General features: G+C 37.4%; 2 protein-coding genes across 7 annotated transcripts in view; one reads left to right on the forward strand and one right to left on the reverse strand.

Annotated features, from left to right (window-relative positions):
- wdr17 (WD repeat domain 17) overlaps nt 1-13,851 on the forward strand; it is a 29,106-nt gene extending 15,255 nt beyond the window's left edge. For 2 of the 4 annotated variants that reach the window (XM_059554311.1, XM_059554313.1), the window contains exons 20-30: nt 99-190; nt 269-368; nt 7,763-7,902; nt 8,163-8,183; nt 9,192-9,303; nt 9,457-9,598; nt 10,332-10,434; nt 10,541-10,642; nt 10,731-10,826; nt 11,767-11,950; nt 12,030-13,112. In XM_059554311.1, coding sequence (XP_059410294.1) covers nt 99-190; nt 269-368; nt 7,763-7,902; nt 8,163-8,183; nt 9,192-9,303; nt 9,457-9,598; nt 10,332-10,434; nt 10,541-10,642; nt 10,731-10,826; nt 11,767-11,950; nt 12,030-12,149 — 1,212 coding nt within the window. In that variant the 3' untranslated portion in view covers nt 12,150-13,112. Of the gene's footprint in view, nt 1-98; nt 191-268; nt 369-7,762; nt 7,903-8,162; nt 8,184-9,191; nt 9,304-9,456; nt 9,599-10,331; nt 10,435-10,540; nt 10,643-10,730; nt 10,827-11,766; nt 11,951-12,029 lie in introns of all 4 variants that reach the window. The other 2 variants (XM_059554312.1, XM_059554314.1) reach the window with 2 other exon arrangements.
- A 141-nt stretch (nt 13,852-13,992) lies between these two features.
- On the reverse strand, nt 13,993-23,406 carry asb5b (ankyrin repeat and SOCS box containing 5b). 3 transcript variants are annotated; one of them, XM_059554318.1, is made up of 8 exons: nt 21,930-22,070; nt 20,478-20,532; nt 18,964-19,043; nt 18,729-18,836; nt 18,078-18,228; nt 15,410-15,544; nt 15,084-15,275; nt 13,993-14,725 (listed from the first exon to the last, which is right to left on the reverse strand). In XM_059554318.1, exons 2-8 carry the CDS (start codon nt 20,527-20,529, stop codon nt 14,598-14,600), a joined length of 846 nt encoding a protein of 281 aa, XP_059410301.1. In that variant the 5' UTR covers nt 20,530-20,532; nt 21,930-22,070; the 3' UTR covers nt 13,993-14,597. The 3 variants fall into 3 exon arrangements, with proteins under 3 accessions (XP_059410301.1, XP_059410298.1, XP_059410300.1); XM_059554315.1 differs by lacking the exons at nt 20,478-20,532; nt 21,930-22,070 and adding an exon at nt 23,189-23,406; XM_059554317.1 differs by lacking the exon at nt 20,478-20,532 and having other exon boundaries at nt 21,930-22,724.
- Nucleotides 23,407-24,023: the final 617 nt, after the last annotated feature.

Here is a 24,023-nt window from a genome sequence, read left to right on the forward strand (position 1 = left end):
ACTGTTATCTTTTTACCCATTTTACAGTTGTAAGAGTGTGCTGAGTGTCATGGCAAATGGGGCTATGCTATTAATCAGAACATGCTTTGTTTCATTAGGGTGCTTGTGAAGGTAATATCCATGGTCCTCAGATCACATCAATAAACCATGCTGCAAACTCAGACAATGACAACATAGAAAAATACTGCGGGTACGTTAGACTTAACTGAATCCACAATCAAGTATTTCACCTCTTATTTTCTTACCCACTCTCTCCTTCTTTGTCCAGGATGTTGCACAGAGTGTGTAAAGAGCTGGCAGAGTGGTATTTCCAAGATGGCCGTGCTGTGTTGGCAGCTTGCTGTCATCTAGCTGTAGACAACGCAGAAGTAAGCTCATTATACTGAAAGATACTTTTGACCACCTGTAGAAATATTACAATAATTTAAAATCATACAACCTATAATTATATCATGTCAGTGTTAAGACAATTAAACAACTAAAAAAATATGATAAAGCCTACTGAGACAATTTAAGATGATTTTAAAGACACTTCCACTGCATTTCAAAGGTTAGGGTCCATAATGATGTAAAATAAATGTACTATATGTTCTCTATTTTAATGTTCCTGCAATGGAAATGCAGCCATTGCCCCAGTCTCCAGTGTCACATGACCCTTCAGCAATCATTCTAATTGCTGATTTGCTGCTCAAGAAACATTCCTTATTATTATCAGTGTTGAAAGCAGTTGTGTTGTTGTTCAGAATAACTGCATTTATTTGAAGTAGGGCTGTCAAAATGGCTGAAAAACTAAATTCGAATTTTGCAATTAAATATTATCAAAATTCGAATTATATTCGAATTTTAAAATGCATAATTTCAGTTAGGGTGAAGAAAAGCTTTTGGCTTCTCTTCTGAGGCCACAAGAGGACGCATGGAGCAAAATGTTACTAATGCACGTTTACTCCAAAGCACTGGAATACATGACTGTGTAAAAAGTGCATAAGATTAAAAATAATTTTTAGAAACCAATTATAATTAAGTTGCTTAAAGAACTATAAACGGGAGACTTCCGGTTCGGTGAGATGGCGTAGACATGCGTTAAGTCTCGCTCCCACTTTTTTTTTCTGTAATAGTTTTAAAACCCCACGACTTCTTTTACTTCAATACCAAGTGGGCAATATTTTTGTTTCACACATATTTGCATCAAATTATGGCAGCTAAAACTACAAAACAAAGCAAAAAGGATCAGAAAGCCGAGGCGAGTGGAGACAACGGCAAAGAGGTTAACATGGCAGCCATCGCTAGCCTTCTTGAGGAACACCGCTTCGCTCTTTCTGCAGACTTTAATACTGCCGTTTCAACACTCGAGGTAAAGCTAGACCAAATTCAAACGGCCGTGACAGACCACGCCTCAAAGATTGCCTTGCTCGAGACACACGTAAATGCACAGGATGAGCGCGTGCAAGCCTTGGAAATGACTTGTGCTATCCTAACAGAGAGCAATGCTAAATTGCTAGCCAAAGTCGTGGATCTCGAGTCCCGTAGCCGGCGCAATAACATAAGAATGATTGGACTACCTGAATCCATTGAAGGGCCCCGACCGTCTATCTTCTTTTCGGAACTACTTGCGGAAGTATTTGGGGATGGAGTACTGGAATCCCCGCCGGAATGTGATAGAGCCCACCGGTCGCTGTCGGATTAACCGAAGCCGGGGCAGAGGCCCAGACCTGTTATCATTCGGCTACATAAATTCCAACAAAAGGAAAAGATCATCCGCGAGGCCAGAGCTAGGAGGGGAAAGCTTCACTACCGAGGCACACCTATCTCTATTTACGAAGACTATGCGCCGGAGGTGATGGAACAACGCTCCAAGTACAGAGAGGTGCTATCTGAACTGTACAATCTTGGCCTAAAACCAGCGCTGTTGTTTCCGGCCAGGCTCACTATCGTGACGAAGGATGGTGAGAGGAGAAGATTTGCATTGGTCACTGAAGCCAAGGCCTACATTGCATCTATTCGTCCTGCTGAGATCTAAACTCGAAGTGATTTGTGGAGTAACTCATGACTGGATCATCTGACTCAAGAAGCGGTATTCGTTAAATGCTTGGATTTCCATACTGACTTAGAAGTGCGTATTATACATAACGTTTGGTTGTTACATATGAAAATGGTTATTCTAAATCAATAACGTTAGATGTCTTTTATTTGGCAGTATGGAGGTAATGTTTTGTATACACCATTGTGTTCACTTAGTTCAGTGATTTAGTTCTAAATTTAGATCATTGTACTTGTACAGGCGTACCAAATTATAATTGTTACTTTTTCAATTTTAATTTTTATTTATTTATTATAATTTTTCTCTCTTCCCTCATCTTCCTTCGTTAGGACTGGTGCTTGTAATTATTACACAGATTTTGATTTAACAATGTTTTTTCTTCTCTGGACTGGGTTGGACTTTGATCCATTCGTTGGTCACTTGAAATTTTCATTACAAAATGGGGGGTTGTTGTTCAAAGGTGGTGGGAATGAGACATTGGAAGTCTTGTATCGCTGTAAAGCGTTGAGCCGTGTTGCTCGGACAATGTTCGTATTTTGGGGGAATATTTTTGGTGAGGCCACAAATAAGTTGTTGTGTTTTGTAGGTTTTTTTTTTTCTCCCTTTTCTCTCTCTCCCTGTTGCAGAAGGCCTTACAGTCCTAGTTGCAACATTATGCATTGTTCTAGATGGCTGTTAATACGTCATGGAGGAGTAAAGGTGTGCGACTGATTTCATGGAATATTAAAGGAATGAATAAGGCCATTAAGATTGGTAAAGTTATGACGCAGCTGCAACATTTGAAAGGGGATATTATATTTCTACAGGAAACACATCTTAAAACATCAGATATCCAACGAATCAAAAAGCCTTGGATGAGTCATGTGTTTCACTTGAAATTCTCGGCCAGAGCTAGAGGGGTTGCTATTATTATTACTAAGAATATATTGTTTGAGCCAACACATATTATTGAGGATGTCAATGGCCGTTATGTCATAGTATCGGGCTTGTTACAGAACCTTTCAGTAATCCTAATTTCTATCTATGCTCCCAACTGGGACGATGAGAAATTCTTCATCAACCTTTTTGCTAAAATCCCAAATAGCGACAATCATCATATACTGATGGGAGGCGACTTTAACCTAGTGCAAGACACAATTCTCGACAGGTCGTCTTCCAAGCAAATTAATCTATCTAATTCTGCTAAAGTAGTTTTTAATTGCTCATCTCATCTTGAAATTTCGGACCCCTGGAGGTTTAAAAACCCCCAGAGTAAAGTTTTCTCTTTTTTCTCTCCGCGACACCAAACCTTTTCCCAGATTGACTTTTTCTTGATTGATAATAAATTGTTGCATCTGGTTACCGCAAGTGGCTATCACCCCATAGTTGTTTCGGACCATGCCCCCGCCTCGCTTGATATTAATCTTCCTCTTAGTGTTATTTCCCCACCACTTTGGAAATTGAGTTCTCATTTATTAGCGCATCATGAGTTTGAGAATTTTGTGGCCACTCAAATTAGTAATTACATTGAATTCAATGATACCCCTGAGGTCAACAGTGGATTCTTATGGGAAGCCCTTAAAGCCTATGTTCGAGGTCAGATTATTTCCTTTACTTCGTACATGCGTAAGGCTGAAAGGACTAAGAGGCAGGATATCCTAGACAAACTCCTCAAACTTGATGAAACTTACGCTGTCTCTCCCTCACCTGCCCTTTATAAAAAACGACTTCTGTTACAATCAGAATATGATTGCCTGATGACTCATATTGTAGAGAGACAACTGCGCCAATCCAAGCAACGTTTTTTTGAACACAGCGATAAGGCGGGTAGACTTCTAGCCCAACAGGCCCGTGCGGCCAGTGCCTCTAGATTAATTCCAAGAGTTATGTCCCCTAGTGGTAATCTTATTTCAGACCCAGCTGAAATCAACAGAGTTTTTTTAGACTTTTACATTAACCTCTATTCCACTGAGCAGTCTTCAGCTTCGATAATGTTCCTCAATCGACTAGATTCTTTAATATTTCCTAGAATTGATGAAGATTTGGCTAAGGAATAAGGCAGCCCCATTTCCCCCGATGAAGTCAAAAAAGCGATTAACTCAATGCAAAAAAAGAAATCCCCAGGCCCCGATGGGTTTACAGTTGAATTCTACAAGACATATTCTACTTTACTAGTCCCAATTTTTGTGAGGATGTACAATAATTCATTTCAACAAGGCCAACTCCCACCGACGCTGTATATGGCTTCTATATCCTTGCTTTTGAAGAAAGACAAGGTTCCCACTTCCTGCGGTAACTACAGACCAATTTCTCTAATAAATGTAGACTACAAGATACTAGCCAAAATTCTTTCTCTCCGCCTCCAAAATGTAATGCCATCCATAATGTCATTAGATCAAACAGGCTTTACATTGGATAGACATTCTTTTTTCAATACTCGGATTACTTGACATTATTTTCTCTCCCTCATCTAATACCCCTGAAGTCATAGTTTCATTGGACGCGGAGAAAGCTTTCGATAGGGTCGAGTGGGAATACCTGTTTTTTGTGTTAGGAAAATTTGGGTTTGACCCCAGACTCATTTCTTGGATACGGCTTTTGTACGCTTTCCCGTCTGCATCTGTATATACCAATGGTGTTCGATCGCCACCTTTTTTACTTCAGCGGGGGACGCGACAAGGCTGCCCGCTTGCGCCTTTGCTATTTAATATAGCTATTGAGCCCCTGGCCATCTGGCTTCGAAGTCACGATGCATTTCAAGGCATCACACGTCATGGATTGGTCCATAAACTTTCCCTTTATGCAGACGATTTGTTATTGTACGTCTCCGACCCTATAGCTTCTCTCCCCCCTATACTATCTGTTCTAGAAGTTAAACTTAAAAAAAGTGAGTTATTTTTTGTTAACCAATCAGCTAAATATCTTCCTCATTCTTCATTCCCCTTTAAATTAGCCTTGGATGGGTTTAAATATCTGGGGATTTTTATCACCGGTTCATTTAAAGACTTGTTTTTTAAGAACTTCACAACACTTTTGGAAAAATGCAAGTCAGATATTGTTAGGTGGAGTTCTCTTTCCCTTTCTGAAATAGGTTGTGAAAACCTTATTAAAATGTTTATTCTGCCAAAGTTTTTATATCTTTTCCAGCATATTCCAGCCTACATTAATAAATCCTTTTTCTCTAATTTAGATTAATTGAATGGATTCCTTTGGAATAATAAACCAGCTAGCATCAGGAAGTCATTTCTTCAGCTTCCCAAATCTGAAGGGGGTTTAGCACTGCCAAAATTTCGATACTACTATTGGGCATGTAACATCCATAAATTACTATATTGGGTTGGCCTTAAAAGTTCTGCCTCTAATCCACCCTGGGTGCATGTAGAGATATCTTCTTCTCGTTATTTACTTTCTAATATCTGCTCCCAACTTTCCCCTGGGGTACATAAAATCTCGAGCAATCCAATAGTTATTAATACCATTAAGATTTGGCATCAATTCAGAAAACAATTTGGTCTACATAGAGCATCGATTCATATGCCAATTTTAAATAATCACTTATTTTCCACATCTCTTTCAGATAAATTCTTTGATATTTGGGCAGCTAAGGGTCTCTCTACTCTAAACGACCTGTATGAAAATGAAGTCTTCTCCTCTTTCTCTTCCTTATCAGCTAAATTTAACCTTCCTAATAGTCATCTTTTTCGTTTTTTTTCAAGTGAGGCACTTTATTCAAAAGCTATTTCCCCATTTTCCCAATCGTCCACCCGAATCAGAAATTGATTCAATTCTCACCTTTAACTCTGGTCATAGACGACTGATCTCGACCATTTACGGTAAAATAATCTCCTTAACCCCTTCTCCGATTGAGTCTCTTAAGCTAACCTGGAAGCATGATTTGGGCATTGACATTTCCAATGACCAGTGGAAAAACATTCTCAGTTTAGTTCACTCCTCATCTATTTGTGCTAGACATGCCCTAATACAATGTAAAGTGCTTCACAGAGATTATTTCACTAATGCCAGACTGGCCAAACTAATAGAAGTGACGCCTGTAACAGATGCAGACAGTCCCCAGCCGATCATCTTCACATGTTCTGGTCATGCCCGGTGCTATCAGATTATTGGTCCGACATTTTTAGAACTCTCTCACAGGCCCTCAATTACACTATTGTCCCTAATTCCTTGACTGTCCTGTTCGGCTTTTCCCCAATCTCATGTATACCAGCTACAGCGCTCTGCGTCATTGCCTTTACTACTTTGCTGGCCAGGCGTGCCATCCTCCTTAAATGGAAGCATGCTTCTCTTCCATCACATGACGACTGGATAAGAGAGGTATTGCAATGCATCCACCTTGAAAAAATTAGACATTCTCTTAAAGGTTCGCTGATATTATTTCATAAAACCTGGAGCCCTGTACTGACTACTATTGAAGGCCTTATCGGGATGTCAAGACCTCCTGATTAGTCTTCTGTGGGGAGGGGGGAGACTTTTCTTTTTCTTCTTTTTTTTTATAATTTAATCTACTTGTGAGTGTTACGGGTGGCCTTAGGGGTGGGGTGGGGGGGTTGTTGGGTAGGGGTCTATATTGCTGTGTGGAACTGTTCTGTTGATTCCTTTTTCTTTCAGACACCCAGTTTCATTTTAAATCTGTTGTAACACCTCTTATATGTCTGCAGAAAACTTAATAAAAAAATAGAAAACAAAACAAAACAAAACAGCATCATGTTTGCATGCATAGTTTAATGCAAAGGGCAGAAAGCCAATTACAGAGTACATTTTTCATTTAAACATGAGAGGCAGTGGGATGGGGAAAACCCAACATAAAGTCTGCCTCAAGATATGTTTTTAAAAAGTCACCTTAATTTTACATGGCTTTCTAAAAATGCGGCTCTGTTCTGCGAGACGCGAGTGCAATGGTGATAGATGTTCCTCTAGAAAGTGCGTGAAATATGCGTTCTGTGTGAACGGCTTTGTTTCAGTTTTGATCTTCTCCACATTGATGTTCTCTTTTTCCGCAATATTTTGAATGAACATCGCAGCAGCGCTGCATCTAGTTGCTTCAACTGGATAGGCTAACAAAAAAATATATAATACAATGACACTAATATTTTCATCGCATCTCGTGCGCCACTGATAAATGCCAAAGTATAATTTGACCGTCCGCATTATGTAATTTTCCTCATCAAGAGGGCACGCGAAAAGCCACGCATCCGTCCGCGCCGTCTCAAAAATTGCCTGCACGAGGATGGGGTGTGCGGCTGTCAACAGTGCATGCACGAGGTGAATGATTACAGAAGTGGTACTGCTCGTCGAGCTCGTCAGCCTTTTGAAAGCTGTGCAGACGAGGCTGCGTGTGAGACGGAACGGAGTATGTGGAATTAAAGCAGCCTCCGTAACGCACACCTAAAATTCGAATGTGGATTTTTATTTTTAATTCGAGAAATTCAATTTTTTTTTTTTGACAGCCCTAATTTGAAGTAGTATTTCATATTATGAAAGTAAAATTTGTTGTTTCCTTTGATCACTTTAAAGCCTACTGGCTAAATAAAATAAAATAAAAATATAACTTACCCCAGACTTTTGAACAGTAAATTAAAGAAATGTTTTAGATGACAAATTTTGTGAAATTAACCCTTAAACTGACATATTTCTGTTTCTGTTGTTATCAAACAGGAACCTTTATCTGACTATGTTATATTAGTGTTTAGGTTAGGATAAAATTGTGTTTTTATCTCCTTGTGTTAGCTGGCTATGGCATCTCTGATCAGAGGCAATGAGCTGGAGCTGGCAGTGTGTGTGGGCACAGTTCTGGGAGAATCAGCCAGTAAAGCCACCCACTACGTTCTGGAGCTCTTGGCGAGGAAATACATGACCACTGCCACCTGGTAAGAATAAAACTGATCCAAGAGATCAGTGCACTTTTTCTTAAAGTCAAGTCTGAAAAAGGCAACCAGGTTTTTGTTTAAAACATTAAAAGACCAAAAATGTCACAGTAAATCATATTCCCTCACTGAAATAGTTTGCACACTTTCCTCTAAATGCAACCCATCTCTTATCATCAGTCATGTACAGAAGTGTTGACATGATTCTGATAGTCATCCCTACTGCACACCTGTTACATTTTTTCATTTCCATTTCTCTCTAGCTTTCCATCTGTGGCATACAGGTATTTTCTCTGCCCCCTTGTGTCACTCAGTTTTGATTTTTGTACATTAGGTTTGCTTAAAGGCTTATTAATAATAAGTTGCAATGCCCCATAAGGTTTTCATTCAACTTGAAACTAAACATTTTTAATACAACTAATTGGTGACATACTTCATATATAGGTAGCACTTTAAAACAAAATAGTTCTCCCTCCTGTCATCATTTATTTACAAGCATGCTGTTCCTAACCGCTCTGACTTTTTTCTTTTATGGAACGCAAAAAGCGGTTGAGCGTATTTTGTTTACATTTTTCAATTTAAAATAAAAGTGTGAGAGGACAGGGACTTTTGGGCTTCATAAGAGATGCAGAATGAAGTATATAACGTCTTTGATGATAAGCAGTGAATAAAATCTTAAATTGCTCTTCACAGTTATCATACACTACCATTTTAAAGTTTAGGGTTGGTGGAATTTATTTATTATGTCTCTTATGCTGGCCAAGTTTGTATTTATTTGATTAAAACATTAAATAAATAAAAAATCATCAAAAACAAAATACTATTATGATTTAAATAACTAATATGTATATATTTATATATTATTGTATTTATTTATTTGTTATTATATTTTTGTCATGGCAAAGCTGAATTTTCAGAAGTCTACATTGTCATATAATCTTTTCAAGATCATTCATCCAACATTTCTTATCAAGTAACATTTTTTGTAACATCTTCTGATTGGTACATTAACATCCTTGACAATAAATAAATATAAACTTTCTGCCCCTTAACAATAGGTAGTGAATATATTCACTTTCAGTATATGTGTAGTGTATACAGTATATTCTAGTGTATGTATTCATTTGCATGATGCTTCTTGAAAGCCCTCATTTAGTTTATTATATTCAATTAGTTTGTAACATAGTACATTAAAATATTCAAAAACTCCCTTTTTGTATTCCACAGAATGAATGGCATGCCACTTTTTCCCTGTACTTAAATCATGTTGCATTGGGTCTTCTACTCCCTAGGGATCTTGCAGCCAGATTACTCCAGATGATCCCTGATAACGAGATCTTGTTAGCCAAACTGTGTGCCTTCTACCCTGGCAGCTCAGCTGAAATCAATGACCTACACGAAAAGGTAGCTACTTCATTCATACTCCTCAATGATTGTGAAAAATCGAACAAGAATCCATAGTGTTGATCATTTGAAGTGAAAATGTTAAATATTCTGCAAAGGTAGACATTTATTTAACTATAATATTTTTAAATAATTAATTTAAATTTTTTTCAGTGTGGTTTACCAAGTTTAGAGGAATGTAAAGAACTTGCTGAAAGTGCACATGCTGAGGCCGAAATCTTCCCAGCAGTAAAGTATTACCTCCTGAGCCCAGAACCAGAAAAAGCTCTTCCCATTGGGATCACATATATCAAAGGTGAATGTCTTAGCGTCAGAGAAAAAGGATCTGTGTCTAACTTATTCAACTTCATATTTCATCACAGTGCTATGTGCATTTCCAGAACATGTTAATTTTACAGACTATGCATACTGAGGGTAGAATACTGCATACTTACATTTTGTCAAACTCTATTTTAAAGGTTGACTGAAATATCAAATGTAGAAAAATTAGACATTACTTAAAAAACCAATGCAATTAAGGCAATTTAGTACGAAAAAAATTAAACAGCAATAAATTACAAATGTTAGAATTTTAGCAAAATGTTTGATTATATTTTGTTGTAAAAGTGTTAAGGTTCATGTCACCATTAGAGTGATTAGTGTTCTCTTCAGTGAAGCTTCTTCCATTTGACGTGTGAGTATATACAACTTGTTTTGGTCAATATAAGTGACTATAAAACATTTCAGTTACACAAACATAAACAGTTAGACAAACTAAGGAAGTTCTCTTAACTATAATGTAATGTTAGTCATCTTAACTTAATCTTAGACTCATAAGTAAAAAAATAAAATAAAATAAAAAACGTATTAACTTTTAATTTCTGGTTGGTAGGTTGCCTTTTTACAGTGTAGACCTTCTACAGTACATAAAACTATAAACAATTCATTATGACAACACAAGATTGTGTTATCCGAAGGCACAACTGATGCCTTGATGAAAAGGTCTTAATACAGCCAACAGTAGATTATTGACTCTGTCCCCTCAATAGAGCAGCTGAGCTCTCCTGACTGGACAGTGGACTCTGTGTACCACATCCTAGACCTGCTGAGCTACATCAGAACAGACCGTCTTATTCTTCCAAAGTGTAGTGAGTAAGTCAGTGACCCTCCCTCAAAAACACCTGTTGATGATGTCATTTATAGCAGCTTTCATTCTATGGTCATCTCACTATCTCTCTCTCTACCTGTCTTTGGCTAGAGAACGCAATGAGTTGCTTATTCTCTGTGGGTATATTGGTGCACTATTAGCCATTGGGAGACAGTATTCAAGTATAGTGCCAGCACTGTATGAATACACAAGGTACGTTAACTGTTGGATGTTTATTACGTTTCTCAATTAATGATGTAAATACACTATTAATGTCTTTCTGTCTATCTTTCTCCCTCAGTCAGCTGCTGAAGAGGAGAGAGGTGGCTGTGCCATTGCAGATAGAGCAGCTGTCTGTAGAGTTGGAGGCATGGAGAGCCTGCACATATTCCCTCAAGTCTGTACCAAAATACATTACTGCAATTCATAATTCATAACAGCTTTGTTTCAAAGTCAGTATTTTAAAGCGTTGTATGCTATTCCAAACAGTATGCAAAATCATGCTGCATTAAAAGGTTAGTTCACCCAAAAATGAAAATTAGCCCATAAATTACTCAGTCAATTATGCTGTAGCTTCTGGTGTAGAACAAAGCCCTCCTTAAGCGAATTGTTCTGTTTTTGTAAGAAAAATAACTATATATAAAATGTAATAATCAATTTAATATAGCTTTTTGTCACTGTTATACACTGAAGCAGCTCCAGACAGACGATGTATGAGGTCGGCTTTGCTTATATGCCGCTCAGAAGTGACGAACATGGAAGTGCAGTGGCGAGATCAAAACAAAACAATGGTCATAGAAGTACAAAACACTGGTTTTTATGCGACTCATACGTCATCTTCCCGGAGCTGCTTCCATGTACAATTGTTGGCGCAATGTAATCACAAGTGATTATTACATTTTGAATATGGATAGTTTTCTTACAAAGACACACTGATTCGCTACAGGAGGCCTTGGTTCACCCTCCCAGAGCCATGTGAGACTCTTTTTATTATGGATGGGTGCTTTTTATTTAAACTCTTTTGGACTGATGCACTGCAACACCTGCTGAGTGCCATTAAACAGTTTGAAAGATCAAAGACTATTTTTAATATAACTGAGGGTAATTTATGGGCAAATTTTCATTTTTGGGTGAACTAACCTATTAACAGTTACCTTATTTTAGACAATTTCCAAGTATGCACTGCCCGTAACACTTCTTCCATGTTGAAAATCCTTTGCCTAATTTGGTGTTCTCTGTCAAAAATGACCAGCTTAAATTGCTTGTAAATTTCTTATCCTATCCTAATGTATCATGAAATACTGGATTGAGTATTTTGTCTCTCTACACATACACAGAGTTGCAGATAATGCATTGTACAATCCACCATCTGAGGCCCAGAAAAGGGAGTACAGCCAGCTGTTGAGTCGGATGAGTGAGGAGCCTATCAAGGGCCTAGAGGGTCCAGACTATGTCACTGGCTCCAACTTGCCCAGCCACTCTGATGTCCAGATTTCCTGCTTCACTGGCCTCAGGATACAGGTGGGTTTCTTGTGGAAAGTTTTGTATTAGCACTATACAAATATCACTGAACTTAAATATGCTTTTTCTTCCCTGGCAGGGTCCAGCATTCTTCCTGGAAGATGGCAAATCAGCCATTTCACTAAATGATGCCCTGATGTGGGCGAAAGTAAACCCTTTCTCTCCGTTGGGGACAGGTATACGCCTCAACCCCTTCTGAGCACAAATACAACAAATGTGAGCAGTATTCTTGCTGGTCTGGCTCTGGAAAGGCGATAAGGCATCCATTTTATTTTTTTTTTTTTTTTTTTTTTTAGAAAACTTGATGTATGTCATAAAACAAATGAAAGTCGAATTGTGTTCAAATCAACATTATTTGAAGCTTTGCCGTTCCATGCTTTGCTTATTTCATTCAAGATTGCAGCTTATATGCAAACAATCAGCAAAAGCAAGAGTGGTGCTGTAGGGAACATGCAGTACACAAGGCTAACAGCACAAATGCGATGATATTTCTTTTATACAACAGTTCAGTAAATAAGAAATCAATATAAAGTAATGCAAGTTCTTTTGTTTCAAAAGAAGATCAATGCATTTTGACAAGCAACAAGAGACTGATGCACTAACATAGGCAAGAAGAAGGATATGAACAGTAAATATCTTCTCTTCACACACAAGAACATGTTAATTTGATACAGGCCAACCAAATTAGAGCACCACAACTTACTGTTTTGTAAAGAGAGATTTATGTTGGATACAGTAATGAATGTTACATATGAAGCAGGATATTTAATGCCTTTCTTCCTTACCTTAAAACATAAGCGGGTTCAGGGATTCGGGTTTAGATGTCACGTTCAGGTCTTAGGGTTGAGATCTGTAGCCCAAAGATTGTAAGTATAGGTGGTACTGTCACTGAAATTATGGAGTTTGAGCATTTTCATCAAGCAGCCTGAATGTTTAGAATATCTATCTTTTAATTCAAGACTTAAAGGGTATTAATCTGTACATTTTTGTTTGTGCATTTGATTTCATAAGAGAGACGTTAGTTTTGCTGCTTTGACATTGAAATTGTTTGCCATGTCTGTTGTCTGTTTTATATGAACTGAAAATATTTACTGACTAGTGAATACACACCTTATTTTAGTAGAACCAAATACTAAAAAAATTCAACCTCATATTGTAACAATCACTATTTAATGTTACTTCATTTTATTCAGGAACTATTATCAATGGGTACACAGAGTAGGTCTGTTGCCAGATGTGTAATATTTATAATCATAATGTAGGGCAACACTATTTACAAAGAGTTAATAGGACATTAAGTATTGCTGTTACATTCAAAATATGTCTAGATGAACTTAGGCAATACGTTTGAGAAACTGCACATATAAATCGAGGAAGCAAGACATTTGTTTGGAGTGCATTTCTGAAGTTAGGAAATAAACGACAGTGTCATTTGTATTGGTAAAATCAGTTGCAATGGTTGTCATACATAGCTGAGTATACAAGTTTGGAGGAATTGTTTTATGAAATTTTGGTTTTATGTTAGAAAATACAGATACAAAGACTATTTTCATCAAATCACACTGTGAAATGTATTTATCTGTATATAGTTAATATAGAATTTAGAATGTCTGAACTCTAAGCTCTAATGGGTGTACATAGCATATTCATATGATAATTGTTAATACGCAAAGAGGACAGTTACATGTCATATATTGATCCTGAAGTAGAGTCAGACATTGGATTAAGCCAGGACCGGTCCAAATTCTGCATGCTTCAAGTGTCTCATCTGTTTATTATGACTGATCCTAAACATGCAAGGCAAGATAGAAGAACAGGCAAGACTGTGTCAATGATAAAGTACCATCTTTTTGTGACTATGATTTGATAATTACTATTAAAAATATGAAGTGTACAAGAAATCTCATGACTTTATTTTTACTTATGAGTAGTGAACTACACTGAACACGACTGAAATAATTAGTTCATTGATTAGGACGGAAATAATTATACATTTACAGTACCAACTGCAATGACAGAAAAAGGAGACCAATTAGATCATCAAATTTCACATTCTATTATTTATTTCTATGCCAGTTACTGTGTGTATCATGCTTTGTTTTAGCAACAAAATGTTAAGCCAAAGTACAGTATTAGATTGAATCTTTCCAGTGGTTTTCCATTTAATTTTCAAAACAGTTCAGTTCAGGATGCAATTAACTTGGGAAACTGTGAAAATAATGATTTTGTTGAAAGTTGAGTTGAGCTTTTGACATTTCTTTTTGTTTGTTTTTAGATTACTTTGATAAAAATATAAAATTCACTATACTGACATGCACTTCAATAATTTTATCCTGACGTGATAAGTGTATAATATTAGGCATGCAGCTTATACTGCTAAGCTGAGAATGTGCAGGTTAAAAATGACTAATTTACATTAATCTTGTTAAGATATTTTATACAAAAATATAACTGATATTGGTTGCACAAAAAATATATCAATTAAAAAAAACATTTTAACTTAGAAGAAGTTAAATGAATGGCTAGCATGATTTTGCTTTCTGTGCGTTGGTGGTCACATACAAGACTGAGTGACCTTTTTGTGTATTAATGCACTTTATATAAGAAAATAAAAGCAGGAGGGGCTTTATGGTTTGAGGTACAGAACCTATCTGTACTGGAGGAAACTCTTGAGCAGAGTAGGCAGTTTGAGGTTTGGAATCAGATGCAGTCTGGGTCGGCCCATGTAGTTTCGGATACTCAGTCTACACAGCTGACAGAGAGACCGCGGCATGGCTATCAAGGAAGAAACAGTCGAAGTTAGCAATATCCCCCTTTGTAAAAAAATACAAATATAGGGTATATATATGTTTAATTATTTTTACAACTTAGTAAGTATATAGACAAAGTGACCCTTGTTCAAATCATAGCCTACACTTGAATTGTTTCTTTTTTTTTTATTATCATTATGGCTATAATATACGGAAGGTGCAACTTTGGGAAGACTGACTTTGCATGTGAATGGGTGATTTCTGCACCGGACAATCTATTGTCTTCATCGTTTCATCAAAGACACTTAATTCACAGAAAACCCAGGCTTATTTCCTGAACCCATTCCCACTCTTTCCTGTCAAAATCAACTGAGCAACATTACCCTCATAAAGAAGAAGCACAGCCTCTGCTGCACTGCTGGGTGGCGCTGTTTCTATCGGCCTTTGTAGTTCCAGGTTGCGAGCATTGATGTTAGCGCCAAAGTCTAGTAGCACACTGATGATTTCTGGACAGTCCTTCTGTGTTGCAGCATGCAGTGGTGTGTCCAGGAAACGGCCCTTCTGCACATTTGCTCCTAAGAAAAACACATTTATGTTTTAAAGAACTAAGGTGAGATGACCTGACCACACACCAAAATACACCAAGTAACTGAATTTCTCTTATGTAGTTTGAACAGTAAAAGTGTGCACAGAGCCACATCAAACTCACCTCCATCCAGAAGTTTCTGTGTACACTGGAGCTGCTGGGAGACACAGGCAATGTAGAGAGGTGTTCCTAGATGAGGGATGTCATAATCTACATCTGCTCCCCACGAGATGAGAGACTCTATACATGCTGCTCGGCCTGAGACAAACAACCACATGTATGATTACATTTTTGTAACCTCAACTATAAATGTTTAGTGATTTTGTTTTCGCCAACCAGGGATGCGAAATAGTGTAGTGATGGATACTCACGTCACCAATGACGTTATGATTTTTGGATCACGTGTCACTTAAGGTGTAGTTATGAGTACATCTGATAAGAAAGATTGGTGGGATATCTAACTTGTAGAACCTCTTTCTGTATTATCAACACAAGGAAGACACAAGTGTAATAAAATAAATTTTATTAACAAAAGATAGACAAGACTTACTAAATGAATACCATAAATGAAAAAGGAAGAAAGTGCAAGTGATTAATTTGGATGTTGCATTGGCAGAAATGCTGAGACTACTACCCTGTTGAAAAATAAAAAGCAGCAAATGCTGGTTGGGTATGTTTTGAAGCATGGCAGCTGGTTTAAGCTAGTTCTTAGTTGGTCATGAGCTGGAATTTAGCTGGAATTTAGCTGGTCTTGAGCTGGCTATGAGCTCATTAAAGCTGGTCATTTGCTGGTCCTAAGCAACTACTGTAGCTACTGCTCAGGATCAGCTTGAACCAGCTCAAACCAGCTGTCATGCTTAAAATCGTACCTAACCAGCATAGGTTTTTTTTTTTTTTTTTTTTTTTTTTAAATAAAGTGAATAACCCTATATTATGTATCAAACAAATAAGTTAATCACTTTTTATCAGCTGACATCAGCTTTATAACATCTAATGTAAATTAGAAAATCATAATAGTATAATATAAAATAATGCCACGGTCTCTGGAAGAGGTTTGGATAATTGATATTTATGTTCTCTCAGTCAAGTGAACAGTCCAGTTGTGGTGACTTCTTCCACTGGTTGTGCTGGTAACAATGCAGTGGGCAAAAGAAGCGGAAAACTATTTCAACAACCTCGAACACAAAATCCTGTATGACGCTGATTTCCTGGAGAACCAAATAACCAAATCTGGAATGCAAATGTGGCCCTGGAGTAGGTGCAGAAGGTAATTTGCCTGGAATACGCAGAGGAGAAAAGGTTTGCTCACTGGAGCTTCACCTTGTTGCAAATTTCTGTATGTCTTCAGCCTCTCTGGGCTAGTGTCAGAACTTGGTCAATCTACTTTGTCTCTCTTGGATGGAGACTCAGGATGTGCTGCATCTGTTGTTGCTTGCTGGACAAAGACTCTGAATATAGAGTATCTCTTTCCTTGCATGCTGCAGGCTCAGAACGTGGTCCTATCTGTTGCTGCCTCGAAAGCTGGAGACTCTAGACAAATGGGTCTGTTGCTGCCTTCCCAGTAGTGGACTGCAGGCTCACGACTCGTAGAGTTGTTGTTATAGCTGTTATTTACTCTTCCCTCATGGGCCAGAGACTCAGAACAAGTGTATATGATAGTGTCTCATTGGACGTGCCAGAGACTCAGAATAAGGAGTGTCTTTTGGAAGTGTACCTTTACCCCTTTCAGATGAGGAAGAGATTGCAATTTAGCACTTCTCCATTTCCATACTGTGATTGGCTGTTTCCATCAGAGCGGGGAAACATAGTGTGGCTCACACTTCTTTCCTCCTGTGGAACTTATTTGTATAGTCCATAGGGGCAGCTGTGACCTAATGGTTAGAGAACTGGACTTGTAACCAGGAGGTTGCAGGTTTGAGTCTCTGTGCTGGCAGGAGTTGTAGGTGGAGGAGGGAGTTAATGAACAGCGCTCTCTTACACCTCAATACTTGAGCAAGGTACTGAACCCCCAGTTGCTCCTGGGTGCTGGATATAGCTGCCCACTGCTCCAGGTGTGTGTTCACAGTGTGTTCACTTCCCACTGCTGTGTGTTTGCACTTGGATGGGTTAAATGCAGAGCACCAATTCTGAGTATGGGTTACATGCTTGGCAAATGCCACAACTTTCACTTTTTTTTCCACTTTCAAACACAAATTTAGAAGAATGAAAAATGTCACTAAAGTTTTACCCAAGCATTTCTTAATTTCCAAACCACAACCATGCTTCTGGCAATGTTACGAATGCATTAAGTTAGTGTTAGATGTTGCACTACACAAAGCTGTCATTGAGAATACTTATTTCTCTGAATAACTATAAGATGGATGTGTTGTAGTTTAATTAACTTTAATGTTTGAAAACATAGATATGAATTTATTTGGATGGATCTTTGTGATCTTTCTCTTTGTTTCACATACTGCTGCGCTTCTGGAGTTCCTAAGGTCTTTTTTTATGGCGGTCACAGGCCAAAAAGTCAAGAATCAGTCTCTAGGTGGGTGAAGGGCAGAAAGTCCTTATGTTCCTGGCCTTGGTACCTGAGATGATCTTCTTGCCCTCTAAGAGCTGACTGGCTGATGGTGTTGGATAGTTTCCACCAGTAGACCACCAATATCCAATCAAAATAGCAAACCTTTGACCACTATAAACCGACCATAAACTGGGCTCTGGAATGTGCTGTTCACTACAAATGCATTAAAATAAATTGATTTTTTTGTGGTTGGATTAGAGCAGTTCCTTGGCAGGCAGAATTACTTACCTTTGCTGGAGGCCTCATGAATCGGTGAAGGCTGGCACTCTTCTGCCTGTGGTTTTGCTCCATGTTCCAAAAGCACCTCTGTGCAAGTGACACTTCCTGCTGAGCAGGCGTTAAACAGCGGGGTCACGCCATCAATGGTCGTGGCATTCACCTGCCATGTACAACAACATTTTAACAGCCCAATCCACACAAACAGATCAAGCTGCCTTTTCAGTCTTCTACTATACAAAGAGCAAGTCTTTTTTCCTGAAACAATTAAGGAAAACCGGGCTTAGCTGTCACAAAGGTAATTAGAAGGAGCTACTTCAGTAACTGTGGTTTTGAGATAAAATTCTATCATTTATTCAAGTGACATACAGTAATTTATTCAGTTCTTTAGAAGTTCAGTGGGTGGCAGAAGTTCTGTTTAATTTTTGCTATAGCTCCAAACCAGCAACAAATAAATAGACAAATAAAAAATAAAAACACAGGCAAATATTCATCTATAAATATACAACAGAGTAAGCAAACGACTGAACTGTATACTCATGACAAGAGTATATTTCAGAAATGTTAAGTCAGGGTAAGCAGTGTTTTTTATTGGGCCATATATGAAATATGTATATGTTTGCTGAAAAACCTTTGTTGTGTTGTTTAATAACTGTAACTCACATTGGCACCAGCTTCTATGAGAGCCCTGGCACATGCTACGTGATCTCCCAGACAAGCTTCATGCAGTGGAGTCACATGATCAATAGTGATGATATTTGCACTGTAACCCTGGTAATATGGAGAGAGAGAGAAAAAACAAAACAAACACAATGTATTTTCTTTTTTAAATGCTAACATATTATTTGAACCTCTTTTCAGCAATTTCTGCTCCACTTCTGTATTTCTGTTTGTGAACCTGTGAGAGAAGAGTCTTGAGCGCCAGAAGTCGACCCTGACATGCAGCTTCATGGAGTGGAGAACGATCCGCCCATGAACCTGTGAACACACATCAGATTATTCTTAATACTGAATAAATGTACTGACACCCAACTGTTTCCAATGACTAATAAATGCCCTTTCATCTCAGAAAAACAAACCTCAAAAAAGTTACATTAACATAATTTACAGCAACCATTATTTGCTGTATTTAAAAGCCGACCAATAGCACCATGTAATTCAAGAGCTTTAAATACATCCACTCAGCCACAGCAAGACTTCATAACATTTCTAGTACATTGTAAAGTGAGAGTGGTGTAGGCACTGGTGATTTTGACACTGCCCATTGACAGCTGAGAGCTTGTGAGTGGAATTGCTGAAAATGGCAAAGCATTATCAACTAACATGAGAGTAGTTCAGCTCTCTAGATACAATAAAGGTCAACTCATTTCAACTGTTGAGCCATTTAAACAGATTCCCCTGTGTTGCTTTGATACAAAATGTAAATGAAATGATTTCACTACATAAAATGTGCAATAAAAACCAGGCTGTTATGTTATCAGTATTTAGTAATAAAAGCAATATTATTCTCCTATAAAGGCAGCTATACTATTTCATGTATATACTGTAGGACACATTTACAGAACACCACATATAACAAATGCCCATTCACAAAAACTCAGTGGACGATACTTGGCATTCATTACTCCTGGGCAGCAAATGCCAGGGCTCTCTATTACTGGCAACAGGGCATTTTGGACAGCATGTCTTTTCTATTATGTGTTTAAGCTGAAGCCATTTCAGTGTCAAAGTATTCATTTTGTTTTTAATAAAATGGCGAGAAATTATTGTGTGCTAGGAAATCCTTAAATATTCTGAATTAAAAAAGTTTAAAGATCAAAAGTAAATCTACCCAGGAAATTGATTGACAATTATTATTATGATTCTATATTTTTAACCGATCATTAATGTTAAATGTTTAATGTTAGATGCATAAACTAATCACATAGTGTATTTTCAATTTAGATTTATTTGTAAAGTGCAATACAAATGATCATGTTAAACAAATCTGATAAATATTTTAGTTAACAAGTTACCATCAATATTCCTAAATTCCTCAAATGCTCCATAGATCCCCTAACACTTCCCTGCAACCTCCTGGGCTCCCCACAGTCTGTATTTGGAAGTTTCCTCAATTAAACAACTGCATCAACCAACTGACCACATAAGCAACAACACAGCTACCAACAACAATGTCAATGTCTTCAAACATTTTATATTTAGTCAGAACCAGAATCGTATGTGTAACAGAATATACCTTAATTCACAGTACTAGCAGCTCATACCATAGGTATTTATCTATTCACAGTGGACTGAGGAGATCTATATTTAGCAAGAGCTCAATCTAGCCACAACAACATACGACAACTGCCTTCTGCTACTGCCATTGCTGGCACAGAACGAGACCTAAGAGCAATAGGTTCTGTTACGTACCCAGGTCTCCGTCTCCCCATGGCACATCTATCCATTGATACGAATACGCCATAGCCTGTAAATGAAAGTACGGCTGTCATCTTGAGGCGCAAAAAGGCAGCCGCCTTCTCTTTTTAGCTTAGTTGAGCGAAGGAGATGAATTACTGCCAACGAGATTCCACACTGACATGTGGAACTTTAGGTCACAGCTGTGCTTCAGTCAGTTACAATGATACTAGTTTACTAGATGCTAGTATCATTTAATGATGCAGTTTTGTGTTTTCTTAGGCATAATGCCATATAAAAATTAATCAGTGAAAATTACTCAAATAGTGACAATTTAGGTCAGAGAAAATTACACTGCTAAGTATGAATGCAGGCTGTTCAACAGAAAATAGTCTTTATTGAGACTGTGTGAAAGCTTTCATGAATATTTCAGATCCTGTTCTGTTCATGTGATTACAGCTGGGATCCATGGAGACTAAGCAGGGAAGTTACAAGTAAAAGATAGTACTATAAATATTCTATGGCACACTGCAATGATATAAAGCAATCCCTCCCCCTTCACATTATAGAGTAAAAGACCAAGTCTAAAGCATAATGCAGAAGGAGTCCAAACACATAAAAGTCTACAATTATACTGTTTACTTGAACTCTAATGGCCTTGCTAAGAGGGTTCAAATGCTGCCAACTAGAAATAACAAAATTTAGCTGTGTGCCGCAACAAATAAATAAATAAATAAACAAATAAATAACATTTTCTGAATAAAATTCACACTCAGACTGATTTTTACCTTAACTTATAACTACTAGGCCTTGTACACAACATGGTAAACACATTACATAGTGTATGCTACTATTTTTATGTTCCTATACTTGTTGCATAGTCTGCAAATAGTTAGACAGTTTTGTATTTGGGCTGTGGGGAATATAGGGAACACTACCGAGGCTTTGGAACAAAATGTTCTTTTTTTTCATCCACCACGGTAAACTATGACCAATAACATTATACAATAAGCGCAGATTAGCTTTGCGTTACATGACTATCCGCAGTACTGTATCATATTCACTTCATTCATCGTTCTGCTCTACTGATAATGATGATTGCAGGTGTGCGTGCTTCTGACTGAGACTGGAAATTATGTAGTTAATATCCATCCTTATTGCATCCTTTATTATTATTATTATTATTATTATTTCATTTAGTTTTCTTATTTTTTAATCATTAAAAATATTTTTTTATGTACAGGCTAAACATAAAACAATATTTATAAAATTAACAATAATTCAAATTGAGAGTGTCATATAAATTATAATGAATATATAAAATATATTATATTATTTATCTAACATTACTTAAAATTGTATTTGTCATTTTACATAAAAGGTCCGCCCTTATACAAATGCATTACTGCAAGGTGACAGCAGGGTGCAATATAAAGGCACATTTATTTGCACGTGTCGATAACTCACCTTGACTAATCAAAATACCCCAGCGCGATTTCTTTTTCTCAGAAAAATCGTCGACGTCCTCTCGCTTTCTTTTCTTGGGAGTATTATCTGAGTACTCGGCTTCTCTGCAGGGAACTTCAGGCATGTTTGCATCAGCTCTGTCCTCCTCTTTGCACGGGGTAGAGCGACTGTGACTAGCGCCTCTTTTTGATTGGCTGCTCGGCTTGTTGTTGTTTCAGATCTCAGTAGAGTCGTGTTGGCTAACTTATGAATATTAATAAGGTTACATTGACGTAGCTTCTAGTCACGTAACTTAATTAATATTCATGAGCAGAGCCTTTGCAATGGTAGGAAAAATAAACGCCCACTTACCGCGATTACGCCTACTGGGCGCCCGTGAAGCAACGTACTTTATATTCATGAGATAAATCTTCGCCATAATACCAAATCCGTGTTAGTAAAACTATTTATATCTCAGGTTAAGATTAGAACGCTGTCACTATTATTCCGACGCAAGTAGGTAGTAATAGGCTAGAATCAGATTCTAAATGGCTTTTCCAACTGTACAACCTTAACAATTCTCAAAAATCGTTGTAGGCCTGTTGTAGAATTTGTGACAGTTTTTAATTATCTTAATGTTACGTCGCACGTCCTTTTGCGTCATATAGTCAAACATTTCAGTTTGTCTGTTGCTTTGTCTGTTGTTGTCAGAAGCCAAGCAGGTTGCGGTTTATAACTGATAATTCAAGTATTCATCTCAGTAACTTGTTTAGCATTTCACATCAGGTAAATGTGCATGTTATTAGGACATAGTAAGGAATAACATAGGGCAAAATAGGACAAAAATAGGATTGACAATCATAGAGAGAATAATTTCCACATACAAAATCTCTAAATTTTTCCTTAGACTTTAGACAGTAAAATTATACAGATTCATTAATAAATATGATATGCATTACTGTATATTGCATTGCACCAAACAATGTCATTCCAGAATGTTTAAATGGCTATTGCTTTTTCAACATTGTATCCAGTCAACACAGTCATTTAAAAATGCTGTGAGAAAAATAATTTTCCTTAACTCAGTGTTAGGTAAGAACACGCTGACCCCATTTTCTCAGTGTTACAAAGCTGGGTCATGCTGCAGAAGCTTTTCTTTCACACCCTGTGCAAACAGTTAAAGTTTTATGTACCTTACAAAGAGACATGAAGACCCTTTAGTGTCTCAGAACATGCTCAAGAATATATAGCCTCAATATGTACCATTATTGCGTACTTACTGTGCCCTTGGCCAAAATCATAGAACTCAGCTGCGATCCGGGCCGCCTCCTTACGGTTTCCTTTAACCACATAGAAGTGGGTCAGTATGTTTAAACTGATCTTGACAAATAATTTGAAGCAAAAAAGGACAAAAATCGAGAGATAGACGTTGGTATACTGCGAGCCAAAAGGCCGCTCCTCCAAAATCTCAGTCATTGCTGCTGCTCAGTGACAGTGAATGTTTATGGGGATCATATACCAGGCCAGCCCAGTTATTCCCCAAGGCAGCTGGGCAAAGAGTAGAGATGAGATAAAGCAGCTGTACTTTTATCTAGTGGAAAAATGGGCCACTTGACTGAGGCATAACAATAGGTGTTGTCATTTGTTGGGATGTTTGTCTCATGATACATAGTGACAGCTTTGTTTTCATTACACTATTTGTACTGTAACATATTGTTGCTATAGAGCAATGTCTTAAGATTACTGTATTTTTAAAGTATTTTTGTTTTTGTAACAAATGCCTCTTCACAGTCAGCCATTATTAATTCAATAACAGAAGAGTCAGCAGGATGACGCATTTGGTTGATCATCTGAGCTTTATCATATTTTGACTAGTATTAATACAAAGATGTGTATCAATAGAAGTACAAAAAGTATTTTGAGATAGAGAGCTAAAGAGTTTCAGACTTTCTATTTATATTTGCTTAAAGCTCTGAAACAGTGTCACAAACTCACAAAGAAATATATTAAAGGATTGCTTACATTTTTCCATTTGCATGTGTGAATATGAGATTTACCCAACAATAAAACAAAGTTGACAACATCTGATAAAAGAGAATTTCGATCACACATAAA

Source organism: Carassius carassius, chromosome 7, assembly GCF_963082965.1.
Source record: "Carassius carassius chromosome 7, fCarCar2.1, whole genome shotgun sequence".
NCBI classification, from domain to species: Eukaryota; Metazoa; Chordata; class Actinopteri; order Cypriniformes; family Cyprinidae; genus Carassius; species Carassius carassius.